The following is a 24,237-nucleotide window of genomic DNA, read 5'->3' on the forward strand; positions in this document are numbered from 1 at the left end:
TTTTGGGAATGCAAATAATCCGAGACAGGAAGAATAGAAGGTTATGGCTATCTCAAGAGAAGTATGTTGAACGGGTGATAAAGAGATTCAACATGGATAAAGCCAAACCGGTCAGCATTCCACTTGCAAATCATTTCAAGTTGAGTAAGAGATTGTGCCCCTCATCCAAAGAAGAGATAGAGGAGATGGCTTCAGTACCATATTCTTCAGCGGTAGGAAGTCTGATGTATGCAATGGTGTGTACCAGACCAGACATTGCTCATGCAGTAGGTGTTGTGAGCAGATTTCTTTCAAATCCTGGAAAGAAACACTGGGAAGCAGTCAAATGGATTCTCAGGTATCTTAAAGGTACATCGAAGCTGTGCTTGTGCTACGGGGGAGGTGATCCAATCTTAGAAGGCTATACAGATGCAGATATGGCCGGAGACCCTGATAATAGAAAGTCTACATCAGGTTATCTCTACACTTTTGCAGGGGGAGCTGTGTCATGGCAGTCAAGATTGCAGAAGTGTGTTGCTTTATCCACTACTGAAGCAGAGTACATTGCCGCAGCGGAAGCGGGTAAGGAAATGTTGTGGTTAAAGCGTTTTCTCACAGAATTGGGCATCAAGCAAGAAGACTACAAGATACATTGTGATAACCAAAGTGCCATGGATTTGAGCAAAAACTCAATGTATCATTCCCGTACAAAGCACATTGACATCCGCTATCATTGGATACGCGAAGTAATAGATCAACAGTTGCTGAAACTGATGAAGATCCACACAAAAGAGAATCCAGCAGATATGCTAACAAAAGTTGTTGCTCAAGAGAAGCTGAAGCTATGCAGAGACATTGCTGGAATAGATGGCAGATGACCATCAGTTTTAAATGCGGCTGGAGGGGGAGAATTGTGAAGTCCAGCCGCACCACCACTGCACCGACAGTGTGAAGATTGCACAGCCATCATGTTTGACACCACTGCACCGAAAATGGATTGTTCAACAATTGTTGGCTCTGCAGAGGCTGTTGAAGATTGAGGCCATGCAACCGACCTTGTAAGCCTATAAATAGGCTCCATCCCGTTGTATGCAAACCAAGCCAAGAGAGCAAGCTCAATATTATCCCAAGTGAGGAATATTGAGAGAAAACTCCGAGAGAGAAAGTGTTTAAGTTCCAGAGAGAGCTTGAGAGAAGAGTGAGCAATTCCAGAGAGAATTTGAGAGTGTAGGGAGAGATTCCACGTGAGAATCCAAGAGAGAAGTTTTTGTATTTTTGTATTCTATTTCCAAGAGATTAATAGAATTCTTTTTATTTTTCTTCTCATATTTCTTCTCTAAAGTGGTCAGAGAACCACAACATATCATACCACTAAACTTTAGAAAAAGATGAAGCAGAGTAGAAAATTGTATAAAGATGTTGTATCTTCTTCAATTAAAAAAACTATATTACGTTTTTCTTTTTTTCTTTTTTTTTTTTTTTTTTTTGGCGCTGATCTTACATTGTTTATGGATTATGCCTCTTTGGTACTGGAAGATTCATATTGAACTTAATTCATATTGAAGTTCCATCATCTTTGGTTCTTTTTTTTTCTTTTTTTTTTTTTTTCTAAATTTTGGAGGAAAGTATATTTAGGTCTATTTAGTTTACCGACTCTCATGGCTGAGTATTTCTCATGGAATTTATTTTCTGCATAATAATCCAGCAAAAATAATAGACTAAGGCAATAAGATTCTATTTGATCTTTGAAGAAAATATATTTTTATTTTTTCATTTTTTCTTTTTTTCTTTCCCCAGGGGATCCAAAGCATACAAATACGATATAATATGTCTATCATTGAAAACCAGGTTTTCCCCTAGCTAATGGCACGTCTTCAAACCGTCACAAGGGAATTGGAAGCACCTAATGCTTCAGTAAGTCAAACATCTCTTACTTAAACTTGATCTCCTCCCAATTGATATCTTCAACCGGGGTGAACCCTTCAGTGGAAAGTGAATGGTGTTTTACCTTAGGCATTTCAGGAAGCTGTAATAGGCCATATCCCATGGCCAATTTCCTAACTTCAAGTTCTTTCCACCTGTGTTAAAACAAAAAAAATTCACTGCCACAGAGAGAGAGAGAGAGAGAGATAAACACCTAAAGATGTAAGAGCAATGATGCTCTTTATAGGCTCGGACGTAAGAAACAAATGCCCTGAGTCCTTTTTCTTTGCAGCAGACCGTATCCGAACAGGGGACAAGAGAAGGAAAAAAAAAAAAATGCATGGGAGCGCAACCACATTTTTTCTGTAATGCTTGTGGAGCTTTCTTTTTCTTTTTCTTTTTTTGCAACTTTTTTTGAATCATATTTGGTATGTAGATTGTGGAGTTTTGTTTTTTTTTGTAATACTTTTTTTTTTTTTTGGTTGGAAATCCTTTAATTAGCCGTGGCGTCCAGCGGGAAGGGAATTTTGGCAAACGGGAAGAGAATTTTGATAATTTATCTCACGTAAGGAAATTCTAAATCTGAACCGTCCATGCATAGGATTTTGAATTCAATGGTTATAATTTTTAGCATGTTTTGTAATTGTATCATTTTAATCAGGTTCAACCTAATCATAGAAAAACTATATATATATATATATATATTGCATGATGTTTATGATATTTAAATATTTGACCACCTATATAATCTTTTCTCGTTACATTATTTTATTTTTGTTATTTCTTAAAAAATGTGTATACATGTTTCTGAATTTTTATCCAACGTAATACTTTTTTTGTTTTAAAACACATAATTTCCATATAATTTCAACACTAGTTTAAAAAAATTTTATTATTTTCATTGTGTATTATAAAAACAAATTATTATATATATTTTTAGCATATATATATATATATATATTTTTTTTTTAATTTTTTTTAAATTTTTTAAACATACATTTTTTATCCAATAATCAATAATTCTAATTTTTATTTTTTTGACAAACATTAGTTTAGGTTCAAATATTTTTTTGAATATTGGAAAATTGCATTTCCTCCCTTTTCGCAACCCCACATAGTAAAATGACCATCAATGCCCCTTCATATGCTTGCACATGCATTTTTCATTAGGGAATTAGTAGAAAATTGTAGCCAAATATATATAAGTTGGGGGGATAAACGCCAGGGAAAAAAAAAAAATTAGGGACCAAACAGCTAGAATCAATGTAGTTAAGATGGTAACTGCACCAATTATCATTTTTTTTTCTTAATATGATTATTCGAGTTTTGTTAATATATTAATCTAAGTGTCAAATAGTGAAATTGTTTATCCAAAGTGTTTTATTTTGATAACAATTAAAAAAAAAAAGTTTTCCTCAGCCTATCAATGTAGATACAAGAATAAATAAAAAAGCCATATGTTATAACGGTATTGATACTAAATAAGAATTTTTGTGTTTGAGGATAGTAAATAATTGCATGTAGATTGCTTTGTTATGGAAGAGCTTTGATGATCAAATTCTGCAAGTATATAAATTATTTCAAGTAATAAAGTGATAAGAGAGTATCACTTCCATGATGACTGATTTTAATATTTAATTAATTATTAAAGTTTTGACTAATTGTCTTTATTTAGACACACTAATAGAATATGACAATAAAAATAAGGCGAGAAATTAAACAATAAAATTGTAAACTAAACAGGAGTAAACAACAAGACAAAGAAATTCAAGTTACAAACACACAATTCAAAAACCTACAATAGAATTCTAATAAATTTAGAAACTTAGAATTTTGAGGTCCCCTCTACACTTCCAAAATCAAATTAATTATATTGATAAAAGATAAAATTCTGTCCAAATTCTATCCTAGAGAATTTCTATTTTAGTCTAATTCAATTTTCTAAAATAAATTTAGAAACTATGAGTCCTTAACGAAAATTAGAAATTTTTTCCTAAAATTCTGCGAGTTTCCAAGCATTAAGCTCTCTCTTTTGTGACTACCCAATTTACAATCAAGCTTCCTAACATCAGTTAGGGCTTAGGTTGTATAAATCTAGTCACTAATTTGCTAAATTAAAATTTTCAAATCTAAATTTGAAATCTACCCAAAACCCAAACAGTTGCCCAAAAGCATGATTGCAAGATTTTGTATAAGAAGATTTGATAAAAGTAAAAATAATAATTAAATATTATCAAGTTAGAGATTCTATCAAAAATCCCATATAATAAATCTTGTTAAACATATTCATAGAAATATTCATATTCAAAATCAAAGAAAATTCCTTAAAGAAAGACATGTTCTTCACTATATGATTTATTAATCCAAATACAACTAAGAAAGTAAGAGATAACAGAGAAAAACTAATTTGATGAAGAATCTTGAATCCTCAATGTCTTGAAAAATCTTCAATCTTTTTCAATCTAAGCTTTCTCTCTCTAACTCTTCTCCTTCTTTCTCTAAAATTTGCCTTGATTTTTGTGCCTTCTCTTCTTTTTATTTTCAAAATCTAGCCACCGCCCTTTTATTACCATCTTCCTAGCTAATTCTCTATAAACCCTATTAAAAATGGAAGATCAACCTTCCATTTTCAAAAAAAACAGTTCTAATTTGACACGTCATCATCACTTATTTATGGTCCATAAACCCTATTAAGAGAGTAAGAGATGATAGAGAAAAACTAATTGATAAACAATCTTGAGTTCCCCTTGTCTTGAAAGATCTTCAATCTTCTTCAATCCAAGCTTTTTCTCTCTCTAACTCTTCTAGTACTCTCTCTAGAATTCTCCTTGATTTTTGTGCCTCATCCTCTTCTTCGTCTTCTTTAAAACTAGCCACCGTCCTTTTTATTACTATCCTTCTAATTCCATAAACCCTATTAAAAATGGAAGATCAGCCTTCCATTTTTATCAAAAATACTCCCCATTTGACACCTCATCATCACTTTATCTGGTCATATGAGGAAAGCATGTAAGAAAAAGGATAGGCAAGCTATATGGAAGAGAGAGAGCTGCATGGCATGGAGCAAGCGAGGTTCACGCCAATATGGAGTAGGTTGACACCAATGGACCTGCAAAGAGAAGCTAAAATTCTTGTGCTTGAAGGAAAAATGGCGTGGAGCATGGGTGGGATATGCCAAAATGGAGTAGTTTGAGACTACTCTACTAGTGAAACCAAGCTAAATTTTGAGAAATCAAATGAGTATGGCGTGAGCCTTCAGCGTGGAGGGCATGAACATGCCAATCTTGGCATGTAGTATCTTCAAAGTGGCGTAGACCACTTGATTTGGCGTGAGGATGAGCTTGGCAAATCCAAATTGGTGTGGAGCAGGGTGGTTTACTCCATTTTAGCGTGGACCTTCAATTACTCAATGGAGTTGGCACGACCTTCTTTAAATTGGCGTGGACCACGTACTTGTGTACTCAAGTTGGCATGAAGTATTCTCCAAACTATATCTTTTTTTTCAACAATATAAAAACAACTTCAGTTTAAAACTCACCTTCAAAAATTCAATAAAAAGCAGTAAACATTGTTTTTAAACCATTAATATAAATCATTGAAGATTACATAAATTAAGTAAAAATCTCATTTATCAAGCTTCAGGCACAATTGGCCCAATTACGGCCCGTTTGTTCATAGTCGGGTAAATGAGGCTGCCCATATACTTGACAAATTTGTTATTCCTTCGACTGTCAGGATACGAGGATATGATGGTGTATGAATTTAAGGTCTCTTTAATGATATTAAATATAAAATAATAATATCGATGATAACAATAATAACAATAATAATAATAATAATAATATTGTGTACCAAGTGCTAATGTAAAAAATGAAAATTCACAAACTAGCACATAAAATCAAAACGTTTTGATCGAGTATTTTTAGCGTATGAAAAAGTACTATTTTATAATATGGTTTGACTATTAAATTGGAAAGTCTTAATAAAATTTGAGATATATATATATATATATATATTGGATAAATTGGGAAGGAAAATTTGCAGTATATAAGATTGCCCCTCTCATTCTTCATTTTCGCATTGATTCTTTTTCCTCTGTTTTCAGTCCTTTTTCCAACCTCCATTATTCTTCTTCATTTTAATTCTAAAGGTTGTCCTCTCTTTTCGACCCATTTCTGCGTAAAAATGGAACACTTTAAATGTAAAGCTTGAAATATTCTTATGCTTCTTGTCATAGGACTCTGTCATACAGTAAATTGCTAATGTGAACATGAGGGGAGAAGAAAGAAATGGCAAATATAAGAAAAAGACTAAAATACAAAATCTTTGTACTCGCTCAATACTATTTGCGGGTGCAGGTGGTATCTGTAATCCAACAGCAATCTTTGATTTAGAAAATCTCATGTTATGCTATTAACACAAATATACGTTACCACAACTTGAAATTTTCAAAAATATAAAAAATAATAATAATAATAATAATAAATTCCATTACATAACAACACCCGCCTCAGTTTACTTCTCACATGATTCATTTTCCTTCAAAGATTGCTAACTGGATTAAATACAGCAATTTGCACCAGCAACTAATATTGAAGCGAGCACATTTTTCTCCACCCAGTCATGTTCACATTGGCAAGTACCATATGCCAGAGTCCTATGACAAGGGAGCATAAGAATATTGCAAGCTTTATATTAAACTGCTTCATTTTTAAGCCGAAAAGGGTTGAGAAGAGAGGAGAAAATTTACAAGTAAAATGAAGAATAATGGAGATTGGACAGATGAGGACTGAAAACAAAGGAAAAATTATAGAGGAAAAGGATTAAATGTGAAAAGAAGAATGAGTAGGTGTTATTTATATAAAGCAAATTTTCACTTTTTTGAAAGTTTCAAGGAGTGGTAACGTTCGTGTGTGAGCATATTTGTACCCTTATTGATTAATAATTTAACTTTAAAAAATGGTGGAAAGTAGTTCATATTATTTTTTTTATTTTTTTATTTATTTTACTTACTCTGTCTCTTCTCTACCTTTTCCTTTCCTTTTATTTGGTAAATTCAATTTAGCCTCTGTTTAGGTTGTGTCGTGGCACTGGGTAGAACAATAAATAAATAAATATGTCACTACAGGGGTAGTTTAATGGCAGAAGTACTCTTTTTTAACAATAATTTTATGTACTACAATTTTTTTTGAAACAAAAAAAATATAATATAATGTATGAATTCTCCAGCTACAATATCTCATTTATTGAAAGACACATTGATTTCAAATTTATCCATTATATTATCGAAGTGAGGTGAAGCATGCATTAATGGCAGAAATGGCTCCCATATATGTTCTGAAAGGGATGCCAGTCGATGGACATCAACAGTGCAAATAATGATCGCCCTTCTGCTACTTAAAATGATTTTGAGGTTTGAAGAGACAGTATGTGTGGCACGATAACTTTTTCATGTATTAATCCTAAGTTTGCACAGCATGTGTTTAAGAAAGAAAGTGAAAATTCGATTTGCTAAGACATTTTCCTTCCACTCTTCCATATGGTATTCTTTGCCCTATGTATTTTCTTGGAACCAAAGAATAACTTTTTTAAATTGCTAGACTTTTCTTTTCCTTTTTGTCTTACAAATTCGACTTCTAAACATAGCCAAATGTGGTCATTCCTTCATAAGGTTATTACTTATGGTTTAGTTTTTTAGGTTTGGCCCAAGTATCACCCAAGAAAATATCATATATTAAAAGTCCCCTCCCTTATATAAATAAATAAAGAAAGAAAGAAAGACAATATAAAACATGAAAAAAAAAGTCTTTTATCTTTCATTTATTTATCTATTTAATAGTTTTAGGTTTAGGTTTATGTCAATACACGTCTAAATGGGACCAGAAGTAGTTCTTAAAATTCTTGGTTTTATTTTTTATTTTTTTACTATTATTATTTTTTTAAATTCCTTTTGGACATTAGTATCATGGGGATTGAAGTTTGAAATTCAGAATTATTGTCAAAGACTGATTGTCAAAGAAATAGTGGATCAGATAGCCAATTTTGTATCATCTTATATAAACCCCTCCGTGGTTAATTATGTGAATGTCAAGTTGTCAATTTCATCAAGTTTTAATACAAAATTTTAAGAGAGGATTAATGCAACATTATCTCATGGTTCAAGAATATTTAATATTAATATATAAAAAGGCACTTCATCAAAATAAATGTTATCAAATATGAGTTAGGTCCGATATATGTGCTTCTTTAGCAAACATACACACTATTTCGCCAAATTACTCCCTATTCATTGGCCCAACTCACTCAAAGTGTTCGTTACCCATTAGGCTTAATAAATACAAAAACCTTTAAAAGGTGACATAATATCCCACCATAGCTGTGTACGGTGGAAATTCACTTTTTGTATATTACAACCAAATTGCAATATTGAAAAATGGAAGAATATTGATCAAATATGACACAGAGATACACACAAGAGTACTATTTATTTGGCTATGAAAGTAGGATAATTAGGAAATCATGAAAATATGCTCCTATTTGGTCTCTATACATGATAACCTACCAAAATGATAAAGCATTCCAAATTACTAAAATCTGGCAAGCAAAGAAACGAAAAACATACAGCAATTTCATGTATACGGCATAATGCCCGAGTTAGAAGGTACTAAGAAAATATTAACCACACTAAAAGAAGTAAATAACAAATGTAAATTACACAGAAAAAAGAAAACCCATATTCTAAAACAAACTCCCCTGAGCAACCACAGAAAACTGCGGTTCACCATCCACAGCTAATTTATGCACTTTACAGAAATCCCTTGAGCAAACGCCACATTCTGCGCATGGAACCTACAATATCCTCAAAGCACAAAAACACAGCCACTTTTCCCTTTATCGTTTTTTCTCATCTTCCTCATCATAATATTCATCATCATCATAGTATTCCTCTTCATCATCATCATCCTCATAAAAATATTCTTCATCATCATCATCCTCCTCGCCATTTTCGAGCAGATCTCTTGGTTGCCCCCTTAAGCGCTCTTGAATTCGATCCCTGATGGCTGTACCCTGCAAGAGAGACAAAAATCATGGAGTAAGGACACCAAAACCATGAACAGCTATATGACATATCAATGCATATGTCATTAATTGGTTATGAATGAAATGACTTACCATTTTGTGGCATCCTTCTTCAAACATTTCAAGAAAGCCAGCAACCCAACGATCAGCATTTTCCACCCACTCATTACGATGCATACCCGCAGTTTTTGCAACAGTTTGAATCTATTAATATAATGGCAATAACGTACATGAATCAGTATCTAAAGCATTGGAGCGTTAGTAAGCAAAAAATGATCCAGTGAAAAGCAAAACGATTCTGATCAGCACGAAGCGTAATTAAAAAATAAAAACACAGTTGATTCATGAGCACAGAAAAAAAAGCAACATGGTTAAAGATGGTTAAATATGGAGGAGTTAAGGTGAAGGCTTAAATATGAATAGAAGATGAGCTTAGAAGAAAATATTCTGATACATATTGAACACTCATCTATTTATGGATTCAATACAAGTCATGAAAAGAAATGTGCCAAAAATTAACAAAAAATTATTAAGGCCAAACAGATATAGCTCTCACTAAAGTTGGCTACTTAGCTAAAAGTACTGCTTATTTTGACAACCTCTATGCCTAGCTCCTGAATTCATACAACCCTTTAACAAGATTGTTTCATTGAACCTTGGACTATCTTGTTTTGCATATAACAGCAATGTACGTATACATGAGTCAGGGAAAAAAACACATTATTGAACTTAATTTGGGTTATTATAGTACTGTATCCATCAATACTGCATTCTACAAATTAAAAAGGGGGAAATCAAAACAACTGCTTTCTAATGGAAACAACATTAACAAGAATGATGTCGACCAGAAAATAAATAAATAAATAATAATAATATAAAAATAAAAAATAAAAAATAAAAAATCAACACGAATGATAGAAAATACAGCTTAAATGGGACAAAGGAACTTATTTGATATACTAAAAGTTATGATCCTTCAAATAGATAGGAATTGGGGAAGGGAAGAGACTTCAATTTACAAATAAAAAGAAATATAAAATAACTGATTTTTTATTATTATTATTATTATTATTATTATTGTTATTATCAGAAAGGGAGCCAGGGGCTCAAGAAGACATTTTTCAATGTTAATATAACTTGGCTATTTCGCTATAAAATTTGTCTTGTAAGTGGATTATATGTGGTTAAATTGCACTCAATTGACAACAAGGATTAGGATGAGACTTGAGATTCCAGACCACACATCATTTGAGTCCTTGGAATCCACCGCAAATGAACCAAAGACTCTTTGGAATCAACATCCTCCTGGAACCAAAAACTAATGAAAAAATAGATTTGGACTGCAACAATTGAACTTCTGACATAAGTCATAATTCTAATGAAATTCCAATTTAAAAAAAATATCCGTTACTTATTTTTAAAACTAAAAGGATTTAACAGAAAAAGGTTCAGACATGCATAAACTACCCAACAATCAAGCTTAGAAGTCCCTGTATTAATCTCTCTGTCGTTTATCCAAATCCTATAGGCAATCAATATCTTAAATCCCAGCTATTCTTTTAACAATTTGGACATTTTTAACAGTTGTTATAATTACTAATTTTAATATGTGATCCAACATAATTTCCTAGCTTTAGCTGCTGGGGAAGTCACTCCAAACAAACAACTCTCCACAATTCCAAAACATATTGCATCACCAGTAGCTACTTAGGAAGCTCTTCTCACAAAGATCTATAAATTATTAAAAAAAAACAAAAAAACAAAAAAACACACACACACACACACACACACACACACACACATAAGTTGTGTTCTTTGAGAAAACTTTTGTTGCTGTGATGTGGAATTCATATAAACGAATATTTCTAAAGCACATGTGAAATCCCTGTGACAGGACTCAATTTAACTTGGGGAAAAAAAAAAAAACACAGAGGTGAAAGACCAGAAAATATGCATCAAAGTATAGAATGATTCAAGATCTAAATAATGGAAAATGCCAAGGATCCCAAGCGCTACGAGTTGCCATTCCACAACATAGGTTCTCAGTTTTTGATCACATATTGAGGTGGCAACCCATGGTTCATTTGGGGACCCAAAAATTGAGATCCCTAGCATCTTCCCTAATCGATTCACCATAGGAAAATCCAAATAATATACACAATTCATGTAACAAATAACAATTCTTTTAATCCATAAAATTATGAGAAATTCAACAAAATCTAAATAAGCTTTAAGTATTTAAAAGTTTAAATCTTGTTAAAAGGGATTTCATTGGTCAAATTACCAAGTACCTTAGACAATCCAGGTATAACACTTAAAAGCAAAAGAAGTAATTAATAAATATTAGATATTCTATGGTATACATGATCTAATCAATTCATATTCTCCCATCACATTCTTTTTGCAGCTTTAAATGTATGACACTATAATTAGACAAACCTTTTCCCCCACCTTTTCCTGTTGTTCCTTCACTTTCTCTTGTAGTTTCTTTAACCTCATGTTCACCCTCAGTCTCTTTTCCTGTTTGCATCACATAAAGCAGTTAAGTTATTTTCCAAGGAAAATAAGTCAATTTCAAAAGAAAACAAATAAAATCAAATAATGCAGTCAGAAATTAAAATAAAACAGAGCAAGAAGATACCTTTACATAGCTAACACCAAGCTCTTTTCTCGAATATCCACGGTCCAAATTACGCATCACATACTGGTTATAATCTTTTACAATCCTCATTATTATGTCTGATGTAGAAATCCCGTCAGTTCGTTTTGTTTCCTTAAACTTCCCAGCTGCTTTCACCTATGGTAATTGCTTGCTTAACAATTACCTATTGACAAAGGAAAGATGAAAAGAACATGAAGAAAAAGTAAAAACCATCCATAAAACTTACAAATTCATAGACATCCTTCCCAGCTCCACTGGCATCAGCATAACTGTAGAAGAGTCATGGCAACAAAAGATTGGGTCATATACCTGAACAACTTAATCATTTGATAGTATATAAAATTGAAAAGAAATAGAAAATTCATATATATGCAATGTTTTTTCTATATGTTTATGATAATGTTTTAAATGAAATAAACAGAGAGTATTCTATCACCAATCTTATGCCACTTATCACAACATATATACATTACTAGTCTCGGATTTCAAATTTAGAATTGAAGTTGATTTCCATACGGAAGTGAGTCATGGGCCACGAAATCGATATTGTGCTTGTCAAGAAATTCTTGCGTGGTCACCCAAGGTGCATCAGGAACGACCTCATCCACCCACCTGCACAATATATAAAAAATAAAGCCCAGTTTTCATGCTCTACATAACATAGTCTATTCTTTCATATTCCAAAATACCATTCCTTTATACACACTACCTCTGCCAAAACGCTTACAAACAAGAATAAAAATACGTTTAAATCCCTCCATACAAACTATTCAGCAAAATAATCAGAACATAGTTAACTAGCCAGGTAGCTAACTAGTACAAAATTCAAACAAATAAGAGAATTGAAAAGAGCAACCAAATAAAACATACTTGCAATGGCGAAGAGATTCATAACGTTCAGCTTCGGTCATAACAGTTTTGCCTTTATACTTGTGCGTGGTTTCATCATTGCAACATCCAACAAGCAGATGGGTGTTTGGGAACCTGAATTGACGATTAGGTCATATAAGAAGCAATACGAGTTAGCAGAAAAGCTTGTTAGTAATTCCAAAACAAAAAGTAGAAGATCAAACACAGTAAAGTTGGCCCAAAAAAAAAAAATTGGTAATAAATTATAGAAACGAAATAAAATACATGGTGAAACTACAAATTACGATTCTAACACAGCTATCATCATTATATTAGTTTGAAAACCAGGAACACAACAAGACCCACGAAAAAACAAAAAAAAATTCAAAAGAAATACAATTTGACAGAACATTGAGCCGAATGAATAAAAATTCAAAAAAAGTAAAAAAGTAAAACAATTAATTCATGACTAGCCCATCAATCATCGATATCATAGGACAAGGAACTAGTAAGAATTTCCTAGAAATACGAAAAGAAATCGCACAAGTAAGATAAACCCACATAAATAAACACGCATAAAAGTTGAATTGAATAAAGAAACGAAAGTAAAAGATCAAAACAAAAGCAACCCAGATCAAAAAAACAAACAGGGAATTTATAAACAAGGGCTAGAAATGAAAAAAGAAAAAAATAATAAAGAATTTAAACATAAAGAAAAAGGAAGAGACAGTTTCTTGGCCTGTTCGAGGGAGCGAGCGTGACCGAAATGGAAGAGATCGTAGATCCCATCTGCATAAACTCTGATTGGGCGGTCGTGCTGTGGTGCCGGATCGTTGCTTTTGTTGTTACTGCTAGTGTTGATGATTGGCTTGACAACGTCTGCCATTTTTGGAATAATAATCAAAAATTCTTTTAAAAAACTTCACCAACACCCACCACCCACCACCACTACTCTCTCTTTCCTTCTCTTTGTTTTCTTGTCTCAGCTGCTCTCATTATTTTTCTCTCTGTTTTTTTCACCGTTTCTGTTCCCCAAACCCCACCGTCACCCTCTTAACCTGTACCACCTCAGATTCCGCGGTAATTCCGTGTCCCCTAATTTTATTTTCCTTTCTTTTCTTTTTCTTTTTTTTTTTTTTTTAATTTTTCGTCTTTCACTTTGATTTTTATTTATTTAATTGACATTTTGATATTTACAAAGGATTATTCAGATATTTTCTCTTTGTCATCAATTGTTGGGTTTTAGGGTTAAATGGTGCGAAAGCACGCTTACCCTTTTTTGAATTGGTCATTTTTCTTCTTCTTCTTCTTCTTATTACCTTTTTTTTTTTTTTCTGTGAATTGGCCATTTTTCTTATTGTTATTATTAATAAAACATAATTTTTTTATTTATTAAAACATTATATACATCAGTAACGCATAAAATACAGAATATATATATATATATATATTTGCTGAAAGCCAATAGAATATTTGGGCACTCATAGTATATATTGAACGGAATATTCCTGAATTAATATTGCGTAGGCAAATCATTTTCATAAACTATATTATAGTATTGTTTTCCGACCAAATAAAATATTAAATCAATTACTAGTGAATTTAGTTATTGCTAAATGCTTTATAATTGCTTACAATTTGTTATATCTTCTACAAATTAAACAAAGACCAAGGTCACATGATGATAATGATGAATGCATATTTTTCTCATATGTTGTCTACCATCTTCCATCCCAACATGACGTGCAGTCTCCTACTAAGAAAGTAATTATTTGCGTTTATATATAAAATAAAAATAAAATAAAATTTGAGACTTGTATTGGGTTTGTTTATTATTATTTTTTTCTTCTTAACAGTATTTATTAGTCTTGTTTTTATAGACTTTCTCCGGTTCAATTTCCAGAAGAAAAAAAATGTATATATATATATAGTTTTTCAATAGCAGTAAAATTTTATCTCTCTTTTACAAGCTTCTAGGTGAATAATAAATAAAAATTGTCTTTCGGCTACCAATTATAAAAACTATTATTTCCTCGTGATCAAATCTCTCCACTTTAATATTAAAATCTTTGTTTTTGCTGAGAGAGATAATAATAAAACCTATATGAATTTAGGTAATTTTTCTATTATTGAATTTTATAATTATATATTTACATGACATTTTTTAAAATAAAGTATGAAATAAGTTTATTATAATTATATATGAAAATTTAAATAGAAAAAAAAAATTGGTAATGAAAAGTCAAAAGCCATTCACAAGTCCATTGATATCGCTATGCCACAGAAGTCAGAACTGACTCTCTAGTTAACCCATTGGCATGGCATGTATGGTTGATTTCCCAAATTTTTTTTACTACAACCATGTTCAATAATTATTGCAGAAAAGGAAAAGGAAAAAAAAAAAAAAAAAAAAACGTGATCATTAATTACACCAGATACATTCCATTTCTTGTATTAACTATATATATATATATATATATTTTTTTTTTTTTTGAAAGAAAGATATATATACATGTATATATATATATATATATATTGAAGAGAAAGATCATTTATATTAACTAGAAAAAGCAAGTAAACCAGAGTCCACTAGTGGCTTTAACAAGAAGGATCCTCCTCCAACCTCAAGCCGAAGATGGACATTTTTGCGTATCAAATTGTACAGAAATAAAGCGTCAAAAGAGGGTATTGTAAAAAAGAAGTTTTCTGTTCCCTCTATGCTATTTTGATATATGTTATCACGAAGACCAAGAGGAGTTATGAGAATATTATGCCCAAAAAAGAATATATATACACACACACACATATATATATATATATAATACACTAGAATATTACAAAAACAAAGGATTATACGATAATATTTAGTGTATATATCTTTTCAATGCGATAACTTAATTTTCTTAAAATATAATTACTTTAACCACACACATAATGTCATGTATGGAATCATACATAATCTTTTCTAATCACATGAGTTTTTAATTATATATATATATATATATATAAATATACATCAATTACCAAAGTGATCTCTTGTCAAAAAAAAAGTTACCAAATTGATTTGAAAGTCAATTGAAATATATAAATATATATATATATATATATATATACACATTGGTGAGATATTTGCTTTTGTAGCGAATATATATTTATATATATTGTTTAAAAAATAACTTTAATCTTAATCATACAATTAATGTGGTATAGAGAAAGATGACAAAAAGATGGAGGAGGAGGAGGAGAGAATGGTTAATTAAAGGAAGGGTTGCAACCATTGATCTCCATCGATGAAAGACAGATTAAGAAAAGGAGCCGCTTGTGTGTCATTGAGTCGCTGTACATAAGGTGCTCTCTTGCTCATATTAGCTCCTGGACCTGTGCAGTTATATTCTCCATAGAATATACTCCTGCATGCATATATTCGATTTATATAATTATTAGTACTGAAACTTTAACCATAGCTTAGCTTAATTGATATATAATTAATCTCTAGTCTCCAACGTAACGTACTGGTCTCTTGTTGGGTCGTTGAAATCATTCCAACCCTCAGGTGCTATAATATCAGACATTGTCGTCGACGCAAACACCACTCGAGAGAATGGCCTCCATGCTCGCCCAAGCCACACTCTTCCCGTGCCTCCTACCGTGCAGTTTACGAACACAAACCCTGTGTTCTCATCCTTCGATGTTCTTCCATGTGCCGTCACCGATCCATCTATGGACTTCGATCCTGCTGCCACAGGGTTCGCCATGGATACCACCTGGCAATCCTACAATGCCAAAACCAAATTGTTCTATTGTAAACTATCTTTTGTCCAGTTAAATTACAACTATCCCGTCAGTTGTTAGAAAGTGGATTTAAAATTTATATCTAACCGGTGTCTAACATTATCCAGCTTTATTTTGTTGTAGAAAACATATTAATGTGGATGTCCAAAGCACTCCACTAATTGAAAATGCAGCGTGTAATTACCTCGTAGAGTGATCTGGCATTTCCAAAGATGAAATCAATGGAGCCTTGGATGTAGCATTGTTTGAAGTAATGCCGGCCCTTGTCGTCGTGAAGGGTGTCTTGTGCTCCGAAGAATCCACAACCCCAGAATGCAGCTTGGTCTCCTGCTATCCTGATTGCTACTGCTTGAGCTCCCATATAACCAGGGCCTGGAATTGGAGCTACATTCTAGTTTTCAAATATATATGTTATTTCGAATTTGATTTGAGAACCAATATAATTTATCACCATAAAAATATAAATCAAACACATGACCAAGACTGTATAGAAAAAGGTATATGTATACATATATATATATATATATTTATATATATGATCCTAACCATGAAGCTTATGTTCTTAGCAATGAAGTTGTCAGAGAAAACTTGAACCGAACCGCTATAAAAGGTTCCATGTGATGAATTGGCCGTGTCGTTCCAAACAATTGCGGTCGATGTAAAGCCTTGTCCTTGAAATGTAATATTTGGCTTGATTATTGGAACAATTACTTTCTCACTACATTTATGTCAATCAAGTTTAGAAAAATTAACTTAGACAAAACATTATTAGTTTAGAAGAGAATAAGAGAGACAAATATTTATGGTAGCTGTGAAAAATTACTTACTAGTAAATGCCGACATTAATCCAAATTATGTTTCTTTTCTGGCTAGAATTGGAGACTGCATCTACAGCTGCTTGTACGGTTGTAAAATTACAACATCCATTTCGATCAACACAGAGTATTGAGGTTGTATCAGTGTCTGGAGGAGGAAAATTAGGTGGAAAATCGTCACAAATCGATACGTTTTTCCCCCCATCGGGTTTTTTCTTATGATGATGATGATGATGTCTACTGATAAATTTGAGTGAGATTAAAGATGAAATAATGGGTGATGAAAAGGTGGTCAAACAAACGTCAATCAAGTATTTGAGAGAGATTATTTGTGGGTTATTATTTGGAGTACTACTCATGAAATGCTTGGATACTAAAATTGCCAAAATGGAAACTAGGAAAGTTAAAGATATGCTTTTGAGGTTCATTTTTCTTTCTTTTTTTGTTTTTGCTGTGTCTGATGAACGAGGGAGGGAAGAGAAAAGAAAAAAGAGATATTTGAATGAAAGGAAATGTGAACATAAACATGCACTTGAAGGGAAAGGGTTTGATGGCATGTCTTGCAAATCACCCTGTCCCTGTATATCCTTAAGGCAAATAATATTTTTCTTTTCCAACCTACCAAACTTGAAATTGGTGATGCTTAAATTTCTATTCCCCCCGCCCCCCTTCTCTTCTTTTGGTGATTTTGTTATACTAGGCCATTAATTCGATACTTGTTCTTGTTCTTTTCTTTAGTTATATTTATTTTATACGCATATCTTTTTGGTTTTATGGTGATGGTTGAATTGATTTTTCATGTAGTGTATGGTTAGAGCAAGGGAGGCCAATTCTCAAAATGATTTATATTGTTTTGAATTACTAGATAATAATAATCATTGAATTCTTTTTCTTAATTTCCCTGATTATTAGGGGTGTGAGAATTCAAAAAACCCATAATATTACATAAAAAAAGAATAATAACAATGATTTTACCACTAGATTGTGTTCCTAAAAGGATAAAAATCATGGAATTCAATTGTCACCTATTTTTATCTTCGTTTATTTTTCTGTTTATAATCCAAAAAGACTAGCTTTAACACTTTTTTTACTTTTATGTCAACAAAAGGCATCATTTTTCATTACCACGATTATGTAGCCATTAAAGTGGTGGGTTTTTGTGTGATAATCCATAGGATTAGTAAAAAGCCCAATTCCGACCCAAATGGATATATATCTTATCTTTAGAAATAGGAAAGGAATTGATTATTTTTTTCTGTTTTCGTAGGTTGGTGGTTTTCCGTACGCCAGCTAAGTTATTTTTCTTCTCGTGGGTTCATTCTAAGCAAGGCAAAGATACATAGAATTTGTCACCTTCCTTTTTAAGTAAAAGTACCCTTTTCTAGGTCACCAGACCATTACAATAAATAAATAAGTGGGTTGTGTTCTTTTACAATATAACTTCAACTTGATTGTTGATTGCCGTCTAATTCTCCATATATTGAACTTATGATTCAAGTGGGTTATGCCTCATAAAGATGAGAAAATGACGCTCCATATCACCGTGATCCAAAACCAGGATTTTGGATGACACCATACAGAATAACGATATTCAAATGGATTGAATTCCATTATCTATATTTTTAGATGACACTTTTAACAGTTAAAACTGTCGGTTTCTTATTTTGGTAGATTTTTTTCCTTTTTTGTTATTTATTTATTTTGTTTTAGTGACCTCTAAGAAACATTGGATGCATAAAATTAAGTGTTATTTAAAGGGTAGTACCCAAAAAAAAAAAAAAAAATTGTTTACTTTTGTACAAAACTTTATAATAATTTTTTAAAAAATTTGAACCTTTGAATTTAAAATATTCCATATCAAATTTTCAATTTACTATTTATTTCATATTAATACATCTTCTAAATTTATTAAAAAAAATTAAATTTAAAAAATTAATTAATTTCTTATTAATCAATAATAATTAACTAATTTCTCAGTTTACAAACTATATGACAAAAAGTTATTATTGATTAATAAGAAATTAGTCAAATTTTTCAATTTTTAAATTTTTTAAATAAATCAATTTGAAAATTAGATTGTGAAATAAATTATAAATTGACAGTTAGATATTGAATGTTTTAAATTTGAGAGCCTAACAAGTAATCCGATAAAAATATATGGTATAAAATGGCAAAAGTTTGGACAATTAAACCATTGAAAAAAAAGGATAATTGTTGATTAATATATATTTTGTAAGTGGTAATAATAACGAGGAAGAAACTATACACCGTCTTTTGATGAACAGCTTTTATGCATAAAACTCTTGGAAGTATAGTTTTCTTCAAATACATAATGGAAATTGTATACATTAGTTTTATCATACATATAAATATATATATATATGCGTAAAAAGAAAGCAACATAGTTGCTATATACTTAGTATTATTGAGAGTGGACGCGTGATTTGGCGTCCAAAAAAAAAAGAAAGAAAAAAAGAGTGGACTCTTTTTGATTTAAAATGTCCCGTTATTTTTGTAGTTTTGCAAAATGACTTTTTTTTTTTTTTTTTTTTTTTTTTTTTGGGTTGGTTGGTATACTGTAATGGCATATTTGTTGGAAGTAAATTACCCAGTGGAGGTGGCTGCCATGCTTGTCACTTCTCAGTTTTCACCATCAATTTGATCCCAATATTATGTAATGGTATTGGGTTATACATATACTTTTTCACTTTTATTTTTTGATACTATTATTATACTAGTAGGATTCACACCATGATAAGAACCATAATGGTAACCACTATTTATTAACAATAAAATAAAATAAAAGTAAGGAGGATTATATGGAATCAAAATCGCATTTACCTCTCTAATAAGTGGATTAATATTAGCTGAACTTAATATATATTATACATATATCTATCATAATAATAAATTAGTAGTATATATCTTACGGTATTACATTTCCTTATAATTCCATAATCATGATGACAATATATTTGAGTATTACTATTATACAAACCTTCCGCTTAACTTTTGCTCCCATTAATATAAAAGTTAGGCATTATTAATAATTTAAAAACATTTGGAAAACAATAAAATAGTGGCTTTGTCAGACTGCCAGAATGAACATGCATGTTAGATATATAATTTCAAAACCTTGAAAATTAAACCTACTAAAATTCTATATGGTCTACTAAATCCATAAAGAAAGATTGGATGAAGAAAACATTAGTTTTATTTAAAGGCTATATTACAAAAATAAACAAACAAAAAAAAGTTTCTTTTAAAGGGTAGTATTAAAAAAAAAAAAACAAAAAAACAAAAAAGGCCTAAATATTATTAACTTTTGTAGAAGTTCCTAAAAAAATAAATAAAGAAACAAAAACGTGATAATTGTTGATTAATATATTTTTGGGAGTGGTAATAATGAAGAGGAAGAAACTATACACCGTCTTTGGAGATCAACAATGCCACGTTGATGAACAGTTTTTATGCGTAGAACTCTTGGAAAAATCATTTTTGTTGAAATACATAATCTAAAAAGAAGTTTTATTTACGGTGTTAGTGATGGAATTTGGTATGGTATTAGTAAAGAAAACCAAAATTTAAAAAGAAAAAAAAAATTATCCACGTGCTTGACGTGAAGCGATTAATTAGTGTTCAAAAAAAAAATAAAAAGTTTGAAAATATAGTGGTTGGTAATTATGTTAAATCAACGAGACTAAGCCAATCAAAAAGATTGATGTAATCTTGGTGAATCAAAAGGCACCCAAAAAAAAAAAAAAAATTACTTGATTTCAAATTAGCAAAGATTAGGGTATATTTTGACTTTTGTGGGCTAAGTGCAATTTCTGCTTTTTACGCAAATGGGTCCCATACTGATCTCACATTCACCCCCTCTGCCCCTTTTATTTCTCACTCAAAAAATCAGTCCCTCTCACTCACATCCTAACATATTACAGGCGCCAAACACGCCACAGCCTTCGCCGCTTTCTAAATCTCTCTCTCTCTCTCTTTTTCCTTTTTCCTTTTTTTTTTTTTTAATTTTTAATTTTTAATTTTTTTTTTTGAGTATAAAAACGGAATTTTTTTTTTCTGTTGCTTTTTATATTTTCTGCTTTGTAAAATTCACGTGGGAAAAAAAGTTTATATATATATATATATATATATGTGTACACTCGTGGTGAACCTTTCTTTGCTATTTGCTCGAATGGATTTGGTTTTTGCAAATATTCCTAAATGCAAAATGAATATATCCACAAATTTACCATCAAATTTGTCTATTGATTGACGTAAGAGATTTTCTGTAATTAGTACTTCTGAAAAAAAAAATTATTAGACTAAAGGACTATTTAAATTAGTGTTTAATTCTTTTTTCTTTTTCTTTTTTTTTTTTTTGGTGGAAATGTGTTAAATTGGAATAGCGAAGATTTTTTTAGCTTGAGCACTAATCCAACATGGTACCTTGAGTTATCATCAATAACTATTGCCATTGAAATGTCTAGAAAATATGCAAAGCTAAAGCTTTAAAACTAATAAGAAAAACAATTAATATTGGTTTTAAAAATTTATAGTATAAATAAATAAGATATTTAATTTATTGTAAAATGATTAACTTTATGGCGTAATATTACAATACCAAATTTATTTATCAGTAGCAAATTGTACAGCAGTATATTAATAATTTAAAATTAATGTAAAATAATATATATATATATATATATAATAAATAACTAAAACGTTAACAGAAATCAATCAAATAACATCACATTATATATATATAAATAATACGAAACAAATTAGTATCCATAATATTCTTATCTTTCTTGATTATGTGATGGAAAATGATAAATATATATATATATATGCAGTCTCACTCAAAATTAATCAAGCCAAGACAGGTCTCCTCTAATTTGATTTTCAAATATATATATATATATATATATATGAATAATATAACAATGAAAAATAAATAATTTTATACTAATGTGTAGTGTAATATAGTATTTTTTTAAAAAAAAAAAAACTTAATATTAGCTATTATGATAAAGTATATTTTTCAAAACCTGATATCGACTAGTAAAATATAAAAACTCCTAATGATGGGTCGGAAGTAAAAACACATGCTGATCATATGGACAACTCAATTGACCATTTGGTGATAATTTACGCATACTTGGTTGGTTTAATGATGAACTGCTTCCTAATTTATCAAAATAATAAATAAAAAAATACACAGCTATAGTATACAATTTGTAAAATTCAATATTTTGTTTTTGTAATAGTTCTATATTTTGTTTAATATCTCCTTAGGTAAAAGAAATTAAATATTTTTTCGGCAATATATATATATATATATGTATATATTTTTTTATCATATCCTTCATAGAAAATTATTATCATGTTTAAAGATCCATTAATAGAATCATGAAGTCCTTAGAAAATATACATATATATAAAAATACATAAATGATTCCCCTATATTTTCCTCTTTTCTTAAATATATAGTTGGAGGCATGCCATTGTTCTCTCATAGTTAGCAAAATCAAGCAAATCAAATCAATCAGAAGTGATCATTAAATCAACTTTTTATAACTTCACGAAGTAGCATTGGCTAAAAACGGAATCAAGGGAAAAGAAATTATAATCCCAAAAGAGAAAAAAAGCAAATCAGTAGCTCGAAATCCCAACTTAAAAGAAAAAAGAAAAAAAGAAAAAGAAAATTATAATATATTTGATCAGTCAATAAAGCAAAAAGAAAAAAAAAATAACATAACAAGAAAAAGAAAACTATAAAACAAAAGTAATAGTAGTCGGAACCGATTCTGCCTTTGATTATTATTCATTAGAAGCAAAGCCCAGAACAAAAAAAAAAGAAAAAAAGAAAAACAAAAATGAATAAAAACATTCCTAAAATCCATCTAAAAACAGAAATCAGAATGTTAAAAACTAATGAAAATAAAAAACAAAAACAAAAAATAAGAAAAAGAAAATTAAGACCAAACCCACATTGTGAAAGTGTAACCCTCAATTTGATTCCCAAATATGCATAATAATATTTCATATAGTACTATTATAATATATATATATATATGTACATTGGTCAAGAATTCTCTCCCCCGGAGGATAAGTCAGTCCTAACGTCTACCTAACTTTTTTTTTTCTTTTTTTTCTGATTTGTGTTTTTGGTTCGCTGCTGCTTTATGTCCTTATCATCAAAACATGAAACTGGAATTACTCCTGTTCTCATTGGAGCCACTGGAAGGCCTTGGAGCCGAGACTCCATGCTCCATGTTCATGAACCCTTCCGCCGTGTTCACCCCTCCTCCTCCACCACCTCCGTTAACGTTACCCGCTCTTCCTCCGGAGCTCAGTCTTTGAAGAAATCCGTCCACCGCCGGCGTGCTGGTTCCGTTACTCAGTCCGAACTGCAGGTACTGACCACCCTGACCCTGACCCTGATTCTGCTGTTGTAGCTGGTGGAATACCTGTTGTTGCTGTTGAAGCTGGAAACCCGCCGGAACCATCAGAGGGTTCATGAAATTCTGCCTGATTCCTCCACCACCGCCGCTGGCGAAACCGAAACTCACTCCGCCGGGATGAGAAACGGATCCGAACGGTGCACTCGGACCGCCGGTGAATTGCTGAACCATGGCACGGAAGTTTGCGGTGTCGGTATTCAGGAGAGTGGTCGGGGTTCGACGCGATGCCCTGGAACGCTTGCGTGCCGGCTTGGAGACTCGACCTTCGGGGCTGAGGTTGGTTGCGGCAGTGGGGCTGGAATTCCCTGAACCAAGTGGGTTAGCGGTGGTGGTGGTAGGGAAGGCAGTGGTGACAACAGTAGCATCTGAGATTACTCGATCGCCGCCAGGGGTGCTGGTTCCGCCGCCGCCGAATATGGGAGATGGTGTTAGATGATGACCGGGAGGATGAACGGGTTGGCCGGAAAAGCTTTGGTTGTAGAAGTGCATCCACTCGCTGGAGGAGGACATGGTTTGGTTCATGACCCAAGAGAGAGCCAAATTAAATCAAAGCCTATGGCCGGTCTCTTTGGGTGTGTGTGAAAGGAAAGTGAAAGTGAAAGAAAGGGAAAGAGAAAAGAGTTTGTCTCTGTTTTTGTAAAAACAGAAGGGGGAAATGGAGCGTAGAAGGTGAAGC

General features: G+C 31.6%; 3 protein-coding genes across 4 annotated transcripts; all 3 read right to left on the reverse strand.

The window, feature by feature from the left end:
• Positions 1–8,510: 8,510 nt before the first annotated feature.
• On the reverse strand, positions 8,511–13,624 carry LOC107416846 (choline-phosphate cytidylyltransferase 1). 2 transcript variants are annotated; one of them, XM_048471841.2, is made up of 8 exons: positions 13,222–13,624; positions 12,515–12,628; positions 12,161–12,256; positions 11,871–11,913; positions 11,624–11,779; positions 11,422–11,502; positions 9,076–9,186; positions 8,511–8,970 (listed from the first exon to the last, which is right to left on the reverse strand). In XM_048471841.2, the coding sequence occupies exons 1-8, from the start codon at positions 13,377–13,379 to the stop codon at positions 8,794–8,796; spliced, it is 936 nt and encodes a 311-aa protein (XP_048327798.1). In that variant the 5' UTR covers positions 13,380–13,624; the 3' UTR covers positions 8,511–8,793. The 2 variants fall into 2 exon arrangements, with proteins under 2 accessions (XP_048327798.1, XP_048327799.1); XM_048471842.2 differs by having other exon boundaries at positions 11,434–11,502; positions 13,222–13,616.
• A 1,990-nt stretch (positions 13,625–15,614) lies between these two features.
• On the reverse strand, positions 15,615–17,753 carry LOC107416847 (probable pectinesterase 8). The gene is made up of 5 exons (XM_016025400.4): positions 17,113–17,753; positions 16,832–17,003; positions 16,470–16,676; positions 16,007–16,266; positions 15,615–15,903 (listed from the first exon to the last, which is right to left on the reverse strand). Exons 1-5 carry the CDS (start codon positions 17,655–17,657, stop codon positions 15,750–15,752), a joined length of 1,338 nt encoding a protein of 445 aa, XP_015880886.4. The 5' UTR covers positions 17,658–17,753; the 3' UTR covers positions 15,615–15,749.
• Positions 17,754–23,089: 5,336 nt separating this feature from the next.
• LOC107416853 (VQ motif-containing protein 22) lies at positions 23,090–24,237 on the reverse strand. The gene has a single exon (XM_016025404.4). The coding sequence runs from the start codon at positions 24,081–24,083 to the stop codon at positions 23,295–23,297; it is 789 nt and encodes a 262-aa protein (XP_015880890.1). The 5' UTR covers positions 24,084–24,237; the 3' UTR covers positions 23,090–23,294.

Source organism: Ziziphus jujuba, chromosome 4, assembly GCF_031755915.1.
Source record: "Ziziphus jujuba cultivar Dongzao chromosome 4, ASM3175591v1".
Classification (NCBI taxonomy): Eukaryota; Viridiplantae; Streptophyta; class Magnoliopsida; order Rosales; family Rhamnaceae; genus Ziziphus; species Ziziphus jujuba.

Coding starts and splice junctions, on each gene's coding strand:
- LOC107416846 (XM_048471841.2), bottom strand. CDS start 13,379: ATGGCAGACGTTGTCAAGCCAATCATCAACACTAGCAGTAACAACAAA. Junction 12,629..13,221: donor CTCGAACAGGCCAAGAAACT/GTCTCTTCCTTT, acceptor TCGTCAATTCAG/GTTCCCAAACACCCATCTGC. Junction 8,971..9,075: donor AAGAAGGATGCCACAAAATG/GTAAGTCATTTC, acceptor TCTCTCTTGCAG/GGTACAGCCATCAGGGATCG.
- LOC107416847 (XM_016025400.4), bottom strand. CDS start 17,657: ATGCCATCAAACCCTTTCCCTTCAAGTGCATGTTTATGTTCACATTTC. Junction 17,004..17,112: donor ATTAATGTCGGCATTTACTA/GTAAGTAATTTT, acceptor ACATAAATGTAG/TGAGAAAGTAATTGTTCCAA. Junction 16,677..16,831: donor CTAAGAACATAAGCTTCATG/GTTAGGATCATA, acceptor TTTGAAAACTAG/AATGTAGCTCCAATTCCAGG.
- LOC107416853 (XM_016025404.4), bottom strand. CDS start 24,083: ATGAACCAAACCATGTCCTCCTCCAGCGAGTGGATGCACTTCTACAAC.